Source organism: Rhinopithecus roxellana, chromosome 4 (assembly GCF_007565055.1).
Source record: "Rhinopithecus roxellana isolate Shanxi Qingling chromosome 4, ASM756505v1, whole genome shotgun sequence".
Classification (NCBI taxonomy): Eukaryota; Metazoa; Chordata; class Mammalia; order Primates; family Cercopithecidae; genus Rhinopithecus; species Rhinopithecus roxellana.
The window spans coordinates 12755878-12771657 of record NC_044552.1 but is presented as its reverse complement, the minus strand read 5'-3'; the positions used below and the strand labels follow the sequence as shown (position 1 = coordinate 12771657).

At 45.9% G+C, this 15780-nt stretch overlaps 2 protein-coding genes across 2 annotated transcripts in view; both read right to left on the bottom strand.

The window, feature by feature from the left end:
• Positions 1 to 10: 10 nt before the first annotated feature.
• On the bottom strand, positions 11 to 11283 carry LOC115896921. Its single transcript, XM_030928878.1, has 4 exons — positions 11189 to 11283; positions 9148 to 9182; positions 752 to 1380; positions 11 to 140 (listed from the first exon to the last, which is right to left on the bottom strand). The coding sequence occupies exons 1-3, from the start codon at positions 11281 to 11283 to the stop codon at positions 779 to 781; spliced, it is 732 nt and encodes a 243-aa protein (XP_030784738.1). The 3' UTR covers positions 11 to 140; positions 752 to 778.
• Positions 11284 to 13689: 2406 nt separating this feature from the next.
• The window catches only part of CAGE1 (cancer antigen 1), a 59466-nt gene continuing 57375 nt past the window's right edge, over positions 13690 to 15780 (bottom strand). Inside the window, 1 exon segment of the mRNA XM_010381701.2 lies at positions 13690 to 13731. Coding sequence (XP_010380003.2) covers positions 13690 to 13731 — 42 coding nt within the window.

Sequence of the window (15780 nt, the reverse complement as noted above, 5' to 3'; positions counted from 1 at the left end):
CGCCGTAGTTGCTGGCCGGTAGCCTGCGGTTGGCTGATCTTTCCGCCCGGTCCTTTACTCCCAATTAGTTAGCATTGTCAGTGGTTAGTGTATTTGAATGACGATCCTCTTGGTAACGGCGATGTAAAGAACATAGCTGCCTTTAGGTGGCATTTAAAAGCAAAAAAATTTTTTTATAAGAGAGGACATCGTTCAAAGGCAAAACCATGAAAATACACAGTGGAAAATCTTTGTCTGCTCACACCCTCTCCCATGGTTAAGTAATGACAATTCTTAAAATTATTATTTTTATTTTTTTGAGACGAAGTCTTGCTCTGTCGCCCAGGCTGGAGTTCAGTGGCGCGATCTTGGTTCATTGCAACCTCCACCTCCCGGGTTCAAGCGATTCTCCTGCCTCAGCCTCCTAAGCAGCTGGGACTACAGGCACGCTCCACCATGCCCGGCTAATTTTTGTATTTTTACTAGAGACTGCACTCCAGCCAGGGCGACAGAGCGAGACTCCGTCTCAAAAAAAAAAAAAAAAAAAAAAAAAACAGGCAGCTGTGATCAAGGAAGTAAGGGGCTAGCCCTGACCATTGTGCTCACCAATTCTGCATCACTGTGATCCACATTCTTCCTATAATAAGCAGCTTTTCCTTGGTGTCCACCCAGAGCTCTCTGCCCTAATTGGTTCCAATCCTTAATTTATGAAATTATGAATTCCACCTACTAATTTAACTTTTTCCAAATCTTTCCCCATGTCTACACTAACCTCTTTGAAGGGATTTATTTTCAGGGGCTATTCCATATCCTGGTGACTCTCCTTCATAGTGAGAGGTGACAACGTGCTAGCAGCCCTTGCTCTCGGCGCCTCCTCCGCCTCGGCGTCCAGTCTGGCGGCGCTTGAGGAGCCCTTCAGCCCGCCAAGGCACTGCGGGAGTCCCGCTCTGGGCTGGCTGAGGCCGGAGCCGCCTCCCTCTTCTTGCGTGGAGGTGTGGAGGGAGAGGCGCGGGTGGGAACCGGGGCTGCGCCCGGCGCTCACTGACCAGCGCGAGTTCCGGCGGGCGCGGGCTTGGCACACGGAGCGGCCGGGGGGCGCCGCCGCCCAGGGCAGTGAGGGGCTTAGCACCCGGGTCAGCAGGTGCGGAGGTTGCACCAGGTCCCCCAGCACTGCCGGGCCGCATGCACCACGCTCGAATTCTCCCCGGGACTCAGTCGCCTCCCCGAGGGCAGGGTTCGGGACCTGCAGCCTGCCGTGTCCCAGACCCCCTCCATGGTGGGCTCCTGCACCGCCCAAGTCTCCCGGAAGGGCGCCGCCCCCGGCTCCGTGGCGCCTAGTCCCATCGACCGCCCAAGGGCTGAGAAGTGCTGCCGCGGGTCGCGACTGGCCCGCAGCTCCGCCTGCAGCCCAGATGCAGGATCCACTAGGTGAAGCCAGCTGGTCTCCTGACTCTAGTAGGGGCTTGGAGAACCTTTATGTCTAGCTAAGGGATTGTAAATACACCAATCAGCACTCTGTGTCTAGCTTAGGGTTTGTAAATGCACCAATCAGCACTCTGTGTCTAGCTCAGGGTTTGTAAATACACCAATCAGTACTCTGTGTCCAGCTCAAGGTTTGTAAATACACCAATTGGTATTCGGTATCTAGCTAACCTAGTGGAGACTTGGAGAACTTTTCCATCTAGCACTGTGTGTGTAGCTCAAGGATTGTAAACACACCAATGGGCACTCTGTCAAAACAGACCAATGAGCTCTCTGTAAAATGGACCAATCAGCTCTCTGTAAAATGGACCAATCAGCAGGATGTGGGTGGGGTGAGATAAGGGACTAAAAGCAGGCTGCTCCAGCCCACAGTGGCTATGTGTTTGGGTTTTCTTAGGTGTTGTGGCTGTTTTACTTTTTTGCTGCTTGTTTGGTTCCACTGCATTTGAGCTGTGACACTGCGAAGGTCTGCAGCTTCTCTCCTGAGGCCAGCGAGCCCAGGTACCCACCAGAAGGAAGAAACTGCGAACACATCGGAAATGAAGAAACTCTGGACTACCGTTTTTAAGAACTGTAAAACACTCAGCCTGAGGGTCTGTGGCTTCAGTCTTGAAGTCAGTGAGACCACGAACCCACTAATTCCAGACGCAATAGAACTCAGACAAATCCCGTAGTTGATTCTCCACATCTGTCATTTCATTCCCTTAGAATGTGTAAAAGCAGAGCATTCTTTCTCTTTGATTACTTAAGATTTCTTTCCACATCACTCACAAATGTAAGGACTCGTGTGTTCTTTTATACCCCCACCAAGTAACTGTGTGGCCAAGAAACTCCCTCATGTTGTTTAGTTTTTTGAGATGGAGTCCTGTTCTGTCACCCACGTTGGAGTGCAGTGGCACCATCTTGGCTCATGGCAACCTCTGTCTTCTGGGTTCAAGCGATTCTCCTGCCTCAGCTTCCAGAGTAGCTGGGATTACAGGTACCCATCACCACGCTGGGTTAATTTTTGTATTTTCAGCAGACGAGGTTTTACCATGGTAAGTTGGTCTCGAACTCCTAACCTCAAGTGATCCACCCCCCCTCCCCCCGGCCTCCCAAAGTGCTGGGATTACATGTGTGAGACACCACACCCAGCCGCTCATGTCCTTTAAATCTTTGCTCAATTAATTGTCACCTCAGTGAGGCTTACCTTGACTTCTACTTTAAAATTCCAACCCTCCTGCCCCCACATTCTGCATTCTCCTCTGTTCTCTTGTTCATAGCACTGATTATCTTCTCTCACAATATCGTTCAGCCTGTCTCCTGTGAACATCTTGTGGCCAGGGAGTTTGTGTCTTAATGTTATAGAAGGGTGCCTGACACCCAGTGTGAACTCAGTATTTGTTGAATCAATGAAGATACAGTGTTGTTACAAGTCACATCTTTCCTCCGTAAGTTTGAACCCAGGTTTGATTGTAAACCTAATAAGAGATGAAAAAACATTGAGCAAAAAACCCCAAAAACGTTACATTTATTATAGATAAGCAAACGCTTAAGCATCCTTTCATGTAGCAAGGACAAAAAAAAAAAATTGGCTTTTGTGTACTACACCTCCGAGGAAAAAAATTCCTTTATAATCCTTATGAAAAGAGGGTACTATGGGAAAGGAAACAAGAAATAAGAACGACTTTAAAGGGAGTGCTGGCTCTCCAGCCCACCTCCTCACTTAGGAAGGCCTCCAGTCCTTCCCCAGCACATACTTCACAGAAAAGAACAGATGAGACCGGGCGCGGTGGCTCAAGCCTGTAATCCCAGCACTTTGGGAGGCCGAGACAGGCGGATCACGAGGTCAGGAGATCGAGACCATCCTGGCTAACACGGTGAAACCCCGTCTCTACTAAAAACTACAAAAAACTAGCCGGACGACGTGGCGGCGCCTGTAGTCCCAGCTACCCGGGAGGCTGAGACAGGAGAATGGCGTGAACCCGGGAGGCGGAGCTTGCAGTGAGCTGAGATCCGGCCACAGCACTCCAGCCTGGGTGACAGAGCGAGACTCCGTCTCAAAAAAAAAAAAAAAAAAAAAAAAAAAAGAAAAGAACAGATGAAGTCATAACTACCTGATCACTCACCACAAAACCCCCCCACTTACTTTCATCCTTATGCTCAGGCTTTGCCTTTTTTTTTTTTTTTTTTTTTTTTTTTGAGATAGGGTCTGGCTCTGTCCCCCAGGCTGGAGTGTAGTAAAACAATCATAGCTCATTGTAACCTTGAACTCCTGGGTTCAAGTAAATCCTCCTGCCTCAGCCTCCCAAGCAGCTAAGACTACAGGCACACCACCATGCCCAGTTAATTTTTTTTTTTTTTTAGAGATGGGGTCTCATTATCTTGTCCAGGCTGGTCTCCAACTCCTGGCCTCAAGCAATCCTCCCAGCTTGGCCTCCCAAAGTGCTGGGATTACAGGTGTGAGCCATCGGTCCTTTCAGTTACAATAAAACGACGTTTAGAGGCCCATCAAAGGTCAACCACCATTTGTGGTTTAGATCCCATCTCCTGCTCAAGGACACGTGATTCTGAAAATAACCCCCTCTTTTCTCCCTCCTTTCTCCCTCACAATACATTTCTAGTTCTCTAATTCATTATTTGAACATCAACATACAAATATTCCCTGTCTTAAAAAAACAAACTCTCTCTTGGCCTCGGTTCCCCTTCAGCAATAGTCTAATTTCTCTGCTCCCTGACACAGTAAAGCATCAGTATTTTACCCCTCCATTTTCTTCTCAGCCTATTCCAACTGTGTTCTTATTTGTAACACTTCACTAAAATTTGTTAGGTCTAATGGCCCTCATGTGAGCCTTTCTTCCTCTCATTCTTGAGCAGTTGTTTCTCTAGGCTCAACGACATCCATACGCTGCTGGTTTTCCTTCCACCTCAGCAACCCCTCCTCCTTCTCTGCTCGGCACCTAAATACAGGACTTCTAGAATGGGCACACCATCTATTCTCTGTGTCTACAGGTTCTGCATTCTTGGATTCAACCGACTGCAGATCAAAAATATTGGAAAATAAATAAATAAAAATAAAGATACAAAAAATAGAGTGTAACAATTTACATAGCATTGATGCTATGTTAGGTATTACAAGTAATTTAGAGATGATTTAAAGTGTATGGAGGGGTGTGTGTAGGTTATGTGCAAATAGTATGTCATTTTTTTTTTTTGAGATGGAACCTTGCTGTCACTCAGGCTGGAGTGCAGTGGCACCATCTTGGCTCACTGCAGGCTCCGCGTCCCGGGTTCACACCATTCTCCTGCCTCAGCCTCCCGAGTAGCTGGGACTACAGGTGCCTACCACCACACCAGGCTAATTTTTATATTTTTAGTAGAGACGGGGTTTCACCGTGTTAGCCAGGATGGTCTCGATCTCCTGACCTTGTGATCCACCCATCTCGGCATCCTAAAGTGCTGGGATTACAAGCGTGAGCCACCACGCCCAGCCAAACAGTATGTCATTTTAAGGAACTTTGAGAACCCGCAGATTTGGGTATACATTGGGGGTCTTGGAACCAGTCCCCCTTGGATACTGAGGGATAACTGTACTACATAAGACTGGGAAACTCACCTGCTTATATTCTGTAAGAGGCCTTAGAGGACACTCCATTTACCAAAGCGATGAGAAATGCACTGGTGACAGGGGCTGAGAAGACCATTGGTCAGCTCTGGAGGTCTGGGCTCAGGGTAAGAGATGCTGTTATGGAAAGGCACTGATAGCAGTGGGAGTGAGGATGAGAATGGAGGCCAGATGGCATCACCTAATGGTCAGCAACAATGTGGGCACACTGCTCACAATGAGCTGCAGGGTCAGAATAGGGGAGAGGGGCTGGGGAATGGGCAAGGGGAGTAACCTGTAGAGAGCTATGATAACAGCTGATAAAACACCTTCCTACAGGCAAGACAAATGGGCACCCAACGAGAGCACTGCTTAGTTTATACAATTAAATCAAGAGGCCAGGTGCGGTGGCTCACGTCTGTGATCTCAGCACTTTGGGAGGCCAAGGCAGGTGGATCATGAGGTCAGGAGATTGAGACCATCCTGGCCAACATGGTGAAACCCTGTCTCTACTAAAAATACAAAAATTAGCGGGGCATGGTGGTGCGTGCCTGTAGCCCAGCTACTCGGGAGGCTGAGGCAGGAGAATCGCTTGAACCTAGGTGGTGGAGGTTCCAGTGAGCCGAGGTCACGGCTGCAGTCCAGCCTGGGCGACAGAGCAAGACTCCATCTAAAAAAAAAAGAAAAAATGAAATCAAGAAAAACCAGAAGGCTGAGGGCAGTCATCCCAATAAAAAGTTTTGATACTGCTGTGGTCTGAATGTGCCCCCTAAAACTCACATGTTGAAATTTAGAGCCCAATGTGATAACATTAAGAGGAGGAGCCTTTCGGAGGTGATTGTCTTGAAGTCAGAGCCCTCATGAATGAGATTAGCAACCATATAAAAGGTCTGGAGAGAACTACCTAGGCCCTTTTTGTCATTCCTTTTATTTTTTATTATTATTTTTTGAGACAGTCTCACTCTGTCGACCAGGCTGGAGTACATACCTAGGCCCTTTTTGTCATTCCTTTTATTTTTTATTATTATTTTTTGAGACAGTCTCACTCTGTCGACCAGGCTGGAGTACAGTGGTACGATCTCAGCTCACTGCAACCTCCGCCTCCCAGGTTCAAGTGGTTCTTGTGCCTCAGCCTCCTGAGTAACTGGAATTACAGGCATACGCCACCATGCCCAGCTAATTTTTGTATTTTTAGTAGAGACAAGGTTTCACCATGTTGGCCATGCTGGTCTTGAACTCCTGACTTCAAGTGATCCACCCACCTCAGCCTCCTGAGGTGCTGGGATTACAGGCACGAGCCACTGCACCCGGCCTGCCATTCTTTCTGCCATGTGAGGACACAGCATCCATCACCTCTGGTGGCTACAGCAACAAGGCACCATCTTGGAAGCAGACAGCAGCCTTTACCAAACTCTGAACCTACTGGCACCTGGATCTCAGATTTGTAACCTCTGAGACTGTGAGAAATAAATTTCTGTTCTTTTTGTTGGTTTTGAGATGGAGTCTCACTCTATAGCCAGGCTGGAATGCAGTGGCTCAATCTTGGCTCACTGCAACCTCTGCCTCCCGGCTTCAAGTGATTCTCCTGCCTCAGCCTCCTGTGTAGCTAGGACTACAGGCATACGCCACCATGCCCAGCTAATTTTTGTATTTTTAGTAGAGACGGAGTTTCACCATGTTGGCCAGGATGGTCTCCATCCCTTGACCTCGTGATCCGCTTGCTTTGGCCTCCCAAAGTGCTGGGATTACAGGCATAAGCCACTGCACCTGGCCTAAATTTCTGTTCTTTATAAGTTACCCAGTCTTAGGCATTTTGTTGCAGCAGCAGGAATGAATTTAGACAGATCCCCTTTCTCCACTGGGCCTGACCCAGTTATCCAATTATCAATCCCAGAACTGAAGCAGAAGTCAGGCTCCTATAACAAAGAGCCCTGAAGCACCACCACAATTGCCATTCAGTACTGAATATCTCATCCTTCCTCAAAGGGACGTATGGTCATTGACACACAATCATCATATATTGAGGAAGGGGGAACCTGCAGACCTTTTGAGGATTGTTAGGCACAGGTTGGATCTGACATTTTATCTAGGACCCAAAGTGCCAACACAGCCCCTTTGAGAGTAGGAGCATTTGGAGCCAGGTAATAAGTAGAGCCCCAGCCCAGATCCAGCTAACAGCGGGTTTTTCAGTCACCAGATCCATCCAAAGTTGGTCCCCCAAGTGCAGATAGGATAAATGGACATACGTGGTGGTTGGACGAACCCTCACATTAGTTCCCTGGTCTGTGGGGTAAGAACCAATAAGAGTATGAAAGGTGAAGCGGGAAGCTTCTGAAATTGCCACCACTACTCCCCTCCCCAGCCAAAAATTAAAAAGTAGAAATACAACCCAATCACATCAACGGGGAATGGTAGAGGTGTGCGTCACCTTCAAAAGGGTGGTGGTCTGTGTTAAATCCTGGTGTAATTTGCCAGCTCGTCCCTGCAAAAACTAGGTAGTTCATAGGAGATGACAGCAGAATACTAAACTTTTCCAGGTAGTAGCCCCGATGCCTCAAGCTCAAACCCAGGAGTTGATCGCAGTGTGTCCTACTAACCCCTCTCTTGCATGGTACCCAGGAAGAAGATTGACCGGAATCCTTGGGAAACATGGGGTGGGAGCAGTGACGGACTGCAAATAGGAGAAGATTGATCGGAATCCTTGGGAGGAAACGGGGTGGGAGCAGTGACGGACTGCAAATAGGAGAAGATTGATCGGAATCCTTGGGAAACATGGGGTGGGAGCAGTGACGGACTGCAAATAGGAGAAGATTGATCGGAATCCTTGGGAAACATGGGGTGGGAGCAGTGACGGACTGCAAATAGGAGAAGATTGATTGGAATCCTTGGGAAACATGGGGTGGGAGCAGTGACGGACTGCAAATAGGAGAAGATTGACCGGAATCCTTGGGAAACATGGGGTGGGAGCAGTGACGGACTGCAAATAGGAAGAAGATTGACCGGAATCCTTGGGAAACATGGGGTGGGAGCAGTGACGGACTGCAAATAGGAGAAGATTGATCGGAATCCTTGGGAAACATGGGGTGGGAGCAGTGACGGACTGCAAATAGGAAGAAGATTGATCGGAATCCTTGGGAAACATGGGGTGGGAGCAGTGACGGACTGCAAATAGGAAGAAGATTGACCGGAATCCTTGGGAAACATGGGGTGGGAGCAGTGACGGACTGCAAATAGGAAGAAGATTGATCGGAATCCTTGGGAAACATGGGGTGGGAGCAGTGACGGACTGCAAATAGGAAGAAGATTGACCGGAATCCTTGGGAAACATGGGGTGGGAGCAGTGACGGACTGCAAATAGGAGAAGATTGATCGGAATCCTTGGGAAACATGGGGTGGGAGCAGTGACGGACTGCAAATAGGAGAAGATTGATCGGAATCCTTGGGAAACATGGGGTGGGAGCAGTGACGGACTGCAAATAGGATGGAGGAAATCTGGGGGCACGGGTGACGGAAATATTCTAAAACTAGGTTGTGGTGATTATTGCATGATTGTATAAATTTGCTAAAAATCACTGAATTGTATACTTAAAATAGTTGAATTTTACAGCACATAAATCATCCCTCAATAAAGGGAAGAGCATATGAAATATATTAGTTATAATAACTCGTGTACTTATGTACTATGGTTTTTATGCCTCTTCTTCCAGTTACCAACACTCTTTCATTAGGGCTGATCAAATCCTCCCATCAAACAAGTGAAAACAGTGAAGACATGCCCGGTGGAGGAGCTTTGCTGTGAAATTTTGAAAATTGGAAACTCTTCTCCCAGCACCTTCTTTGGTCCTTGGCCCCATTTATAAGAATCCTCCACTGTATTATAGTGTTGAATTCTTACCATATTATGCTTACTAGACTTTTATAAAAATATATTCTAACTGTTCTTTGTGCACGCTTAACCTTGCTAAATACAGGATGATCTTTGTCCAGTTTCACAACTTACCCCTAAGGTGCAATCATAATTCATACTAATTCCCAAAGTCCTTTGCAGTTATTTTTCAGACCGAATCTGCTAGATTTGAATTATATATGTGGCTCACTCTTACCAAGAGTTGCATTTATATAGGCAAATATTAACAATCTTTGAAAGATAGAACATAATATAGAAAACATTTATATCCTTAAACAATATTAGCACAGTCCTGTAACTGTTCTTAAACTAGAGTGACTATGAACTTGGTTTCCTAAAACAGATGCTATGGAGGAGCCAGGGCTTGAATCTGAATCTTATGATTCCCTGTCGAGTGCTCTTTTTCCTATTCCATAGTATCTCCCCTGTACTATAATTTAGGGAAGAATGTGCTAAGTGCCATTAAAAAGTCAGATAAAACAGAGGAAAGAGGCATTTCAGATGAGGATAAGGGTGATATCTGAATTAGACCTCAAAGGGTACAAATGTTTTATATATGAGGTACTGCATGGTAGATGTGAAGAAAGGAGGACATTTAGTGGGCAAGGAAAGTGCATTCCCAAAAAAGGAAACAATATGGGGAAAGGCACAGAAGTTTGGGCCCAGAGCACAGAAGGCAATGAACACTGACTATGGAGTAAGGATTTGAAAACCTGTCCATAAAATAGATTTAAGTGAATTATGACATATATCCATGAAATAGCATATAGCCTTTAAAAATCAGAGTTATGAAGACTGGAGATATCAGACAATAGTTATCAGAAACACTATGAGTTCAGATAACCTACTTAGGATAGTACATGAAAGTGCCTTGCAAACTGCAAATAACAATCTTTTGGAAGGTTTATAATGGGGAGTGAAAAGAGAGGAACCACGATAGCTTTAGAAAAGAAAAGGGTTGCAGGAAGGGTTTTTTTTAAAGGCTAGAGTAGGGTTCAATGAAGAGTTATAAAGTAAGGTGTGAGAAGATATAAATGAGTGACGGAGCAAATCCTCAAGGAGATGGGATGGGCCAGAGTCAAGAGGACAAGAGACCAAACAGACCAGAGAAGAAAAGAGGAAAGTGTGTTAAGTCCACAGACGGGGGAGGAAACTGCGTCCCCACGCAATCTCCCGTGGTGAGATCCAAAGCTTTACTCTGTGAAGGCAGAAGCTGTGGCTATTTCCAACTTTCACTTCTCTCTTTTATTCCCCTACTACATGAAGAGAGTGACTCTCTCAGCCATGAGCTCCCTGAACTTACCACGCCATGGCTTATGTTTGCCCTGAACATGCCTGTCCTGATTTCAGAGGAAGAGCTGTCCCTGTCCCTAGGCTGTGCTGTGGAGCCTAGTCCCTCTTTTCTCCTCTGACACCTTGCTTTATCAATGATCCCTGCTTTCTGGAGCCTTCTCAGCATATACATAACTGCTTATTAAATACCTCCACTCAGATGCTTCACAGCTACCTCACACTCAGGGTATCTCTCCCTACAAACCAGCTATCCCTCTTGTCTTCTCTACATCATTCATCAGAGCTCCGCTAGGCTTCCTAGACCCTTCTCTCTCCACTCCAACAGCTAACTAATAACCCCATCCTTTCCGTTTTACCTTTGAAATCACTCAGCATGCACATCTTCCTCTTTATTTCCACTGCCACTATTTTAGTTACTAGTCTGTTTTTCTTGACTGCAGCACTGTATCAGTAGTTTAACGTACTCCTGATTCTAGCTTCATCCACCATCAACCTACCCTTTCTATTATTATTAGGGCAGTCTTTCAAAAATGCACACCCCAACCACATCACTCCTCTACTTAAAATCTTTCAGTCTCTCATCAGAATAAAGTTCAAATTAATATTTCCTTTTTTTTTTTTTTTTTTTTTTTGAGACAAGGTCCCACTCTGTTGCCCAGGCTACAGTACAGAGTGCAATTCCAGCTCACTGCAGCCTTCCCAGCCTTGACTTCCTGGTCTCAAGCGATCCTCCTGCTTCAGCCTCCCGAGTAGCTGGGACTACAGGTGTGCACCAACATGTCCAGCTAATTTTTAAAAATTTTTTGTAGAGATAAGGGTCTCACTATGTTGCCCAGGCTGATCTTAAATTCCTGGGCTCAAGTGATCTACCTGCCTCAACTTCCCAAAGTGTTGGAATCACAGTTGTGACCACTGTGCCTGGCCAAGTTCAAATTTCTTAGTACAGCACAGAATGCTCCTCATGATCTTCTTCATCTCCGACCCTCTGAAGAGCTTGAGTTTTGGACATTAACTGTACTTCAGGGGATGTAACCGGCATCTCAGTCCTCCATGCTCTGAGCGTGCTCTTGCTTTCCTGTTGTCTTGAGATACCTCATCGGCTGTGACCATCTGGCTCAAGTGCCATCGTTTCTGTAAAATCTTCCCTGAGGTTTTCTCACACAGTCCAGGGCCATTTCCTCCCACCATTACATCTTACATTGTTCTAGAATACTTTACTAATTTATCACCTCCTTAGGATCTTCATTTTTCTTTGTATCCTTGGCATCTGACACAGAGCCTGTCCCAGTGCTTATTGAAAGTCATTAAATGTTTATTGAAAGAAAGATGGGCTTAAATGCCACATCCTTGTGCCACACACCAAGGCAGGCACGTTCATTCTCAGACAACCTCTAGGTAAAACCCCATAGGTGTCTCATAATACACACATTGCATACAGCACTTATGCACACAGTCCTCTTCGCAATGTGTTAGTGCTTCCTTTCTACCTGTTTCATCACATTTGTGTGCAGATTTCTGGGGCTGCATTAGCCATCCTTCTCCTATCATATTTTCTCATTTTCCCTAGAAGATTCCGTGAAACTAATAATAATCTCTTTTTAAAATATGAGTAACTTCCAAAGCTTTCAATGCTTCACTTTCTAAAATGAAACTACACTATTAGAGCTGCAACCCACTGTGCATTTCTCATGGTTTGTCATTCTAAGTTTTAGAATTTGAAAAATTATATATTTTTGTTTCAACATTCACATAAGACCTCTCATAGAATTCCTCAATAAAAATGACAACAATAATAATAGCTTTTATTTATTCACCACTTCCTCGGGACCAGATATATACTCTACATATATTTTCATCTTGTATTTATCTAATTTAAGTACAAAACTAACTTTAGTGAGATAAAATAATTTTTCTCTTCCACCTAAGGGGTGTGTGTGTGTGTGTGTGTGTGTGTATATATTTATTTATTGAGACAGGGTCTCACTCTGTTGCCCAGGCTGAAGTGCAGTGGTGAGATCTTGGTTCACTGCAGTCTCTGCCTCCCGGATTCAAGCAATTCTCCTGCCTCAGCCTCCCAAGTAGCTGGGACTACAGGCGCCCACCACCATGCCCAGCTAATTTTTGTATTTTTAAAGTAGAGACAGGGTTTCAACATGTTGACTAGGCTGATCTCTAATTCCTGACCTCAAGTGATCCACCTGCCTTGACCTCCCAAGGTGCTGGGATTACAGGCGTGAGCCACCGTGCCCAGTCGTAAGGCATATTTTGATCAATAGCTATACCTCCAGTCTGGTTCTGGGATTTATCAAAAGGATACTATGTATGTTAAATACATTTATTTTTCTAGTGCATCTCACAAAATCAGCTATCTCTGGCTCCTTTGTTTAAATTCAGAACGAATTCCTCAAAACGATGTTAAAGTGGAAATTATAAGGGTTAGGTCTTAAGAGCCAGTCCTTTCCTGTCATCTGGGTTTTTCTCTTTGTTTTGAGACAGGGTTTCACTCTGTTGCCTAGGCTGGAGTGTGGTGTATGATCATGGCGCACTGCAGCCTCCTCCTGGGCTCAGGCCATCCTCCTGCCTTAGCAACTCCCCATCCCCACCTCCTTACCCCCACACCACACTCCCCTCCCCTGCCACCCAGTAAGCTGGGACAAGTGCTTGCCAGCATGCCTGGCTAATGTTTCTGATTTTCAGTAGAGATGAGCTCTTCCTATGTTGCCCAGGCTTTTTTTCTTTTTTATTTGAGACAGAGTCTCGCTCTGTCCCCCAGGCTGGAGTGCAGTGGCACGATCTCGGCTCACTGCAAGCTCCGCCTCCCGGGTTCACACCATTCTCCTGCCTCAGCCTCCTGAGTAGCTGGGACTACAGGCGCCTGCTACCATGCCCGGCTAATTGTTTGTATTTTTAGTAGAGACGGGGTTAGCCAGGATGGTCTCGATCTCCTGACCTCGTGATCCGCTCGCCTTGGCCTCCCAAAGTGCTGGGATTACAGGTGTGAGCCACTGCGCCCGGCCGCCCAGGCTTTTTTATCTGGGTTTTAATTCCAAAGGATTTCAGAGTTGGTGTCTTTTAAAATTTGGTTGGTATTATGAAGAATATGCCTGCCTGGACAGAAAAAGGATGTCTTGCAGAGGAAATAAAAAGTTGAAGTGAAATCCATGACTATTTTTGTGCATCATGAAAGGCCTGATAATATGGGAGTGGTATTCTGTGAAAATATTTGACAAAAAACCCACTGTATTCTTCTGTTTATGTTAAATAGAATATATTTGATTATTCACAGGAAGAAATTAGAAGTAATCGCATTTTTGGAATGTAAGACTTTACTGTTTATGCAGATTTTAATATATCATCTGCATGGATTGATTTGGCTAGCATATGTAGTAATGACTCTTCCTGGAGTGGTTGACGAAAATGATTGCTGTTTACTCTTCAGGCTTGTTTAATCTAAATCATTTCTATTTTCTTTAAAAACAGCTGGCATCTAAAAATGAAAGGAAAAATGTTTTATAAGTTTTGGGGAAAGACTAACATTCAGTGACAGAACCCCTAAACAGCCAATTTTTGATTACATATGGAAAAGGGGTGCAAAGTAAGCCTATAGATAAGTGAATTCCACAGATAATACGAACACTATATTTGTTTGTTTATTTGTTTGAAGACAGAGTCTCGCTCTGTTGTTACCCAGGCTGGCGTGCAGCGGCACAATCTCGGCTCACTCTGCCTCCCAAGTTCAAGCAATTCTCCTGCCTCTGCCTCCCAAGTAGCTGGGATTACGGGTGCTCACCACCATGCCTGGCTACTTTTTGTATTTTTAGTAGAGACGGGGTTTCACCATGATGGCCAGGCTAGTCTCGAACTCCTGACCTCAAGTGATCTGTCCACCTCAGCCTCCCAAAGTGCTGGGATTATATTTTTGATAGAGATGGGGGTTTGCCATGTTGTCCAGGCTGGCCTCAAGCTCCTGACCTCAAGTGATCCACCCGCCTCAGCTTTCCAAAGTGCTGGGATTACAGGTGCAAGCCACCACACCGGCCTCCAACACTGTATTTTAACTGATATTTTTGTTTATTTCTTTCAACCTTTTTCCCACTAAGGAACACCATGAAGAAGAAGGTGGACTGAGTTTCATCTTCCTTGGTTTGATTGGTTAATTGACAGAATGTAGAAAAAATAATCTGAATAATCCAAAAGTGACTTACCAGCATGGCATAGTTAAGAATTGATAGTATTGGCTGGGTGTGGTGGCTCACACCTGTAATCCCAGCACTTTGGGAGGCTGAGGCAGGTGGATCACCTGAGGTCAGGAGTTCGAGACCAGCCTGACCAACATGGAGAAACCCTGTCTCTACCAAAAATACAAAATTAGCCAGGCGTGGTGGTGCATGTCTGTAATCTCAGCTGCTCAGGAGGCTGAGGCAGGAGAATCACTTGAACCCAGGAAGTGGAGGTTGCAGTGAGCCAAGATCACACCATTGCACTTCAGCCTGGGCAACAAGAGTGAAACTCTGTCTCAAAAAAAAAAAAAAGAATTGATAGTATTAAGGCCTCTTTTTTTTTTTTTTTTTTTTTGGAGACGGAGTCTCACTCTGTCACCCAGGCTGGAGTGCTGTGGCCAGATCTCAGCTCACTGCAAGCTCCGCCTCCCGGGTTCACGCCATTCTCCTGCCTCAGCCTCCCGAGTAGCTGGGACTACAGGCGCCGCCACCTCGCCCGGCTAGCTTTTTGTAGTTTTTTAGTAGAGACGGGGTTTCACCGTGTTAGCCAGGATGGTCTCAATCTCCTGACCTCGTGATCTGCCTGTCTCGGCCTCCCACAGTGCTGGGATTACAGGCTTGAGCCCCCGCGCCCGGCCTAAGGCACCCTCTTAATTCAACTATGAGAAAAGCTGGGTCTCAATGGCAGCATATGGAGGCATGCCCTATTGAGTACCCCCTCATCCCCAAAGCTATGTTACAAATAGGCCACGGCATTTAAGAACATATCCATGTCCTGGAACGGGACAGAGGTGGCAGCAGCTGTGTCTGCTGTTTGGGATCACGCCAGCAAGTGTAGCATTGGTCCTGGGTCCCAAGTCTAACATTCACTCCTATTCAGTACCTTTTATGAGATCGGTCGTCGAGGATATCAAAATGAATATGAGACAATTCCTGTACTCAAAGAGTTCTAGTCAAGTCAAAGGACATGCAAGCAGAGAACTGTAATGCTGTGTCATAGGTGCTATTATGTCAAAGGGTACAGTGTGGGCACATGGGAGAAAGCAAGTCAGTTCCTTTTGGGAGACAGAGCAGGAAAGGCTTCAGAGAGGAGGCAGAGCTTGAGATGACAGGCGTTTGTGAGGTGGGAACTGATTAAGTGAGAGAAAAGGAGCTGGAGAAGAACATACCAAATAGGAGAAGCTGCATGAGCAATAAAAGGAAAGCACAGAAATAACATACCATGCATAAAGGTAGGGAGCAGAACCATGTTTATTAGAGGCTGAGAAAGGTAGTGAGGGGAGGATAGGGAGAAGTTAGTGAATGGATACAAAATT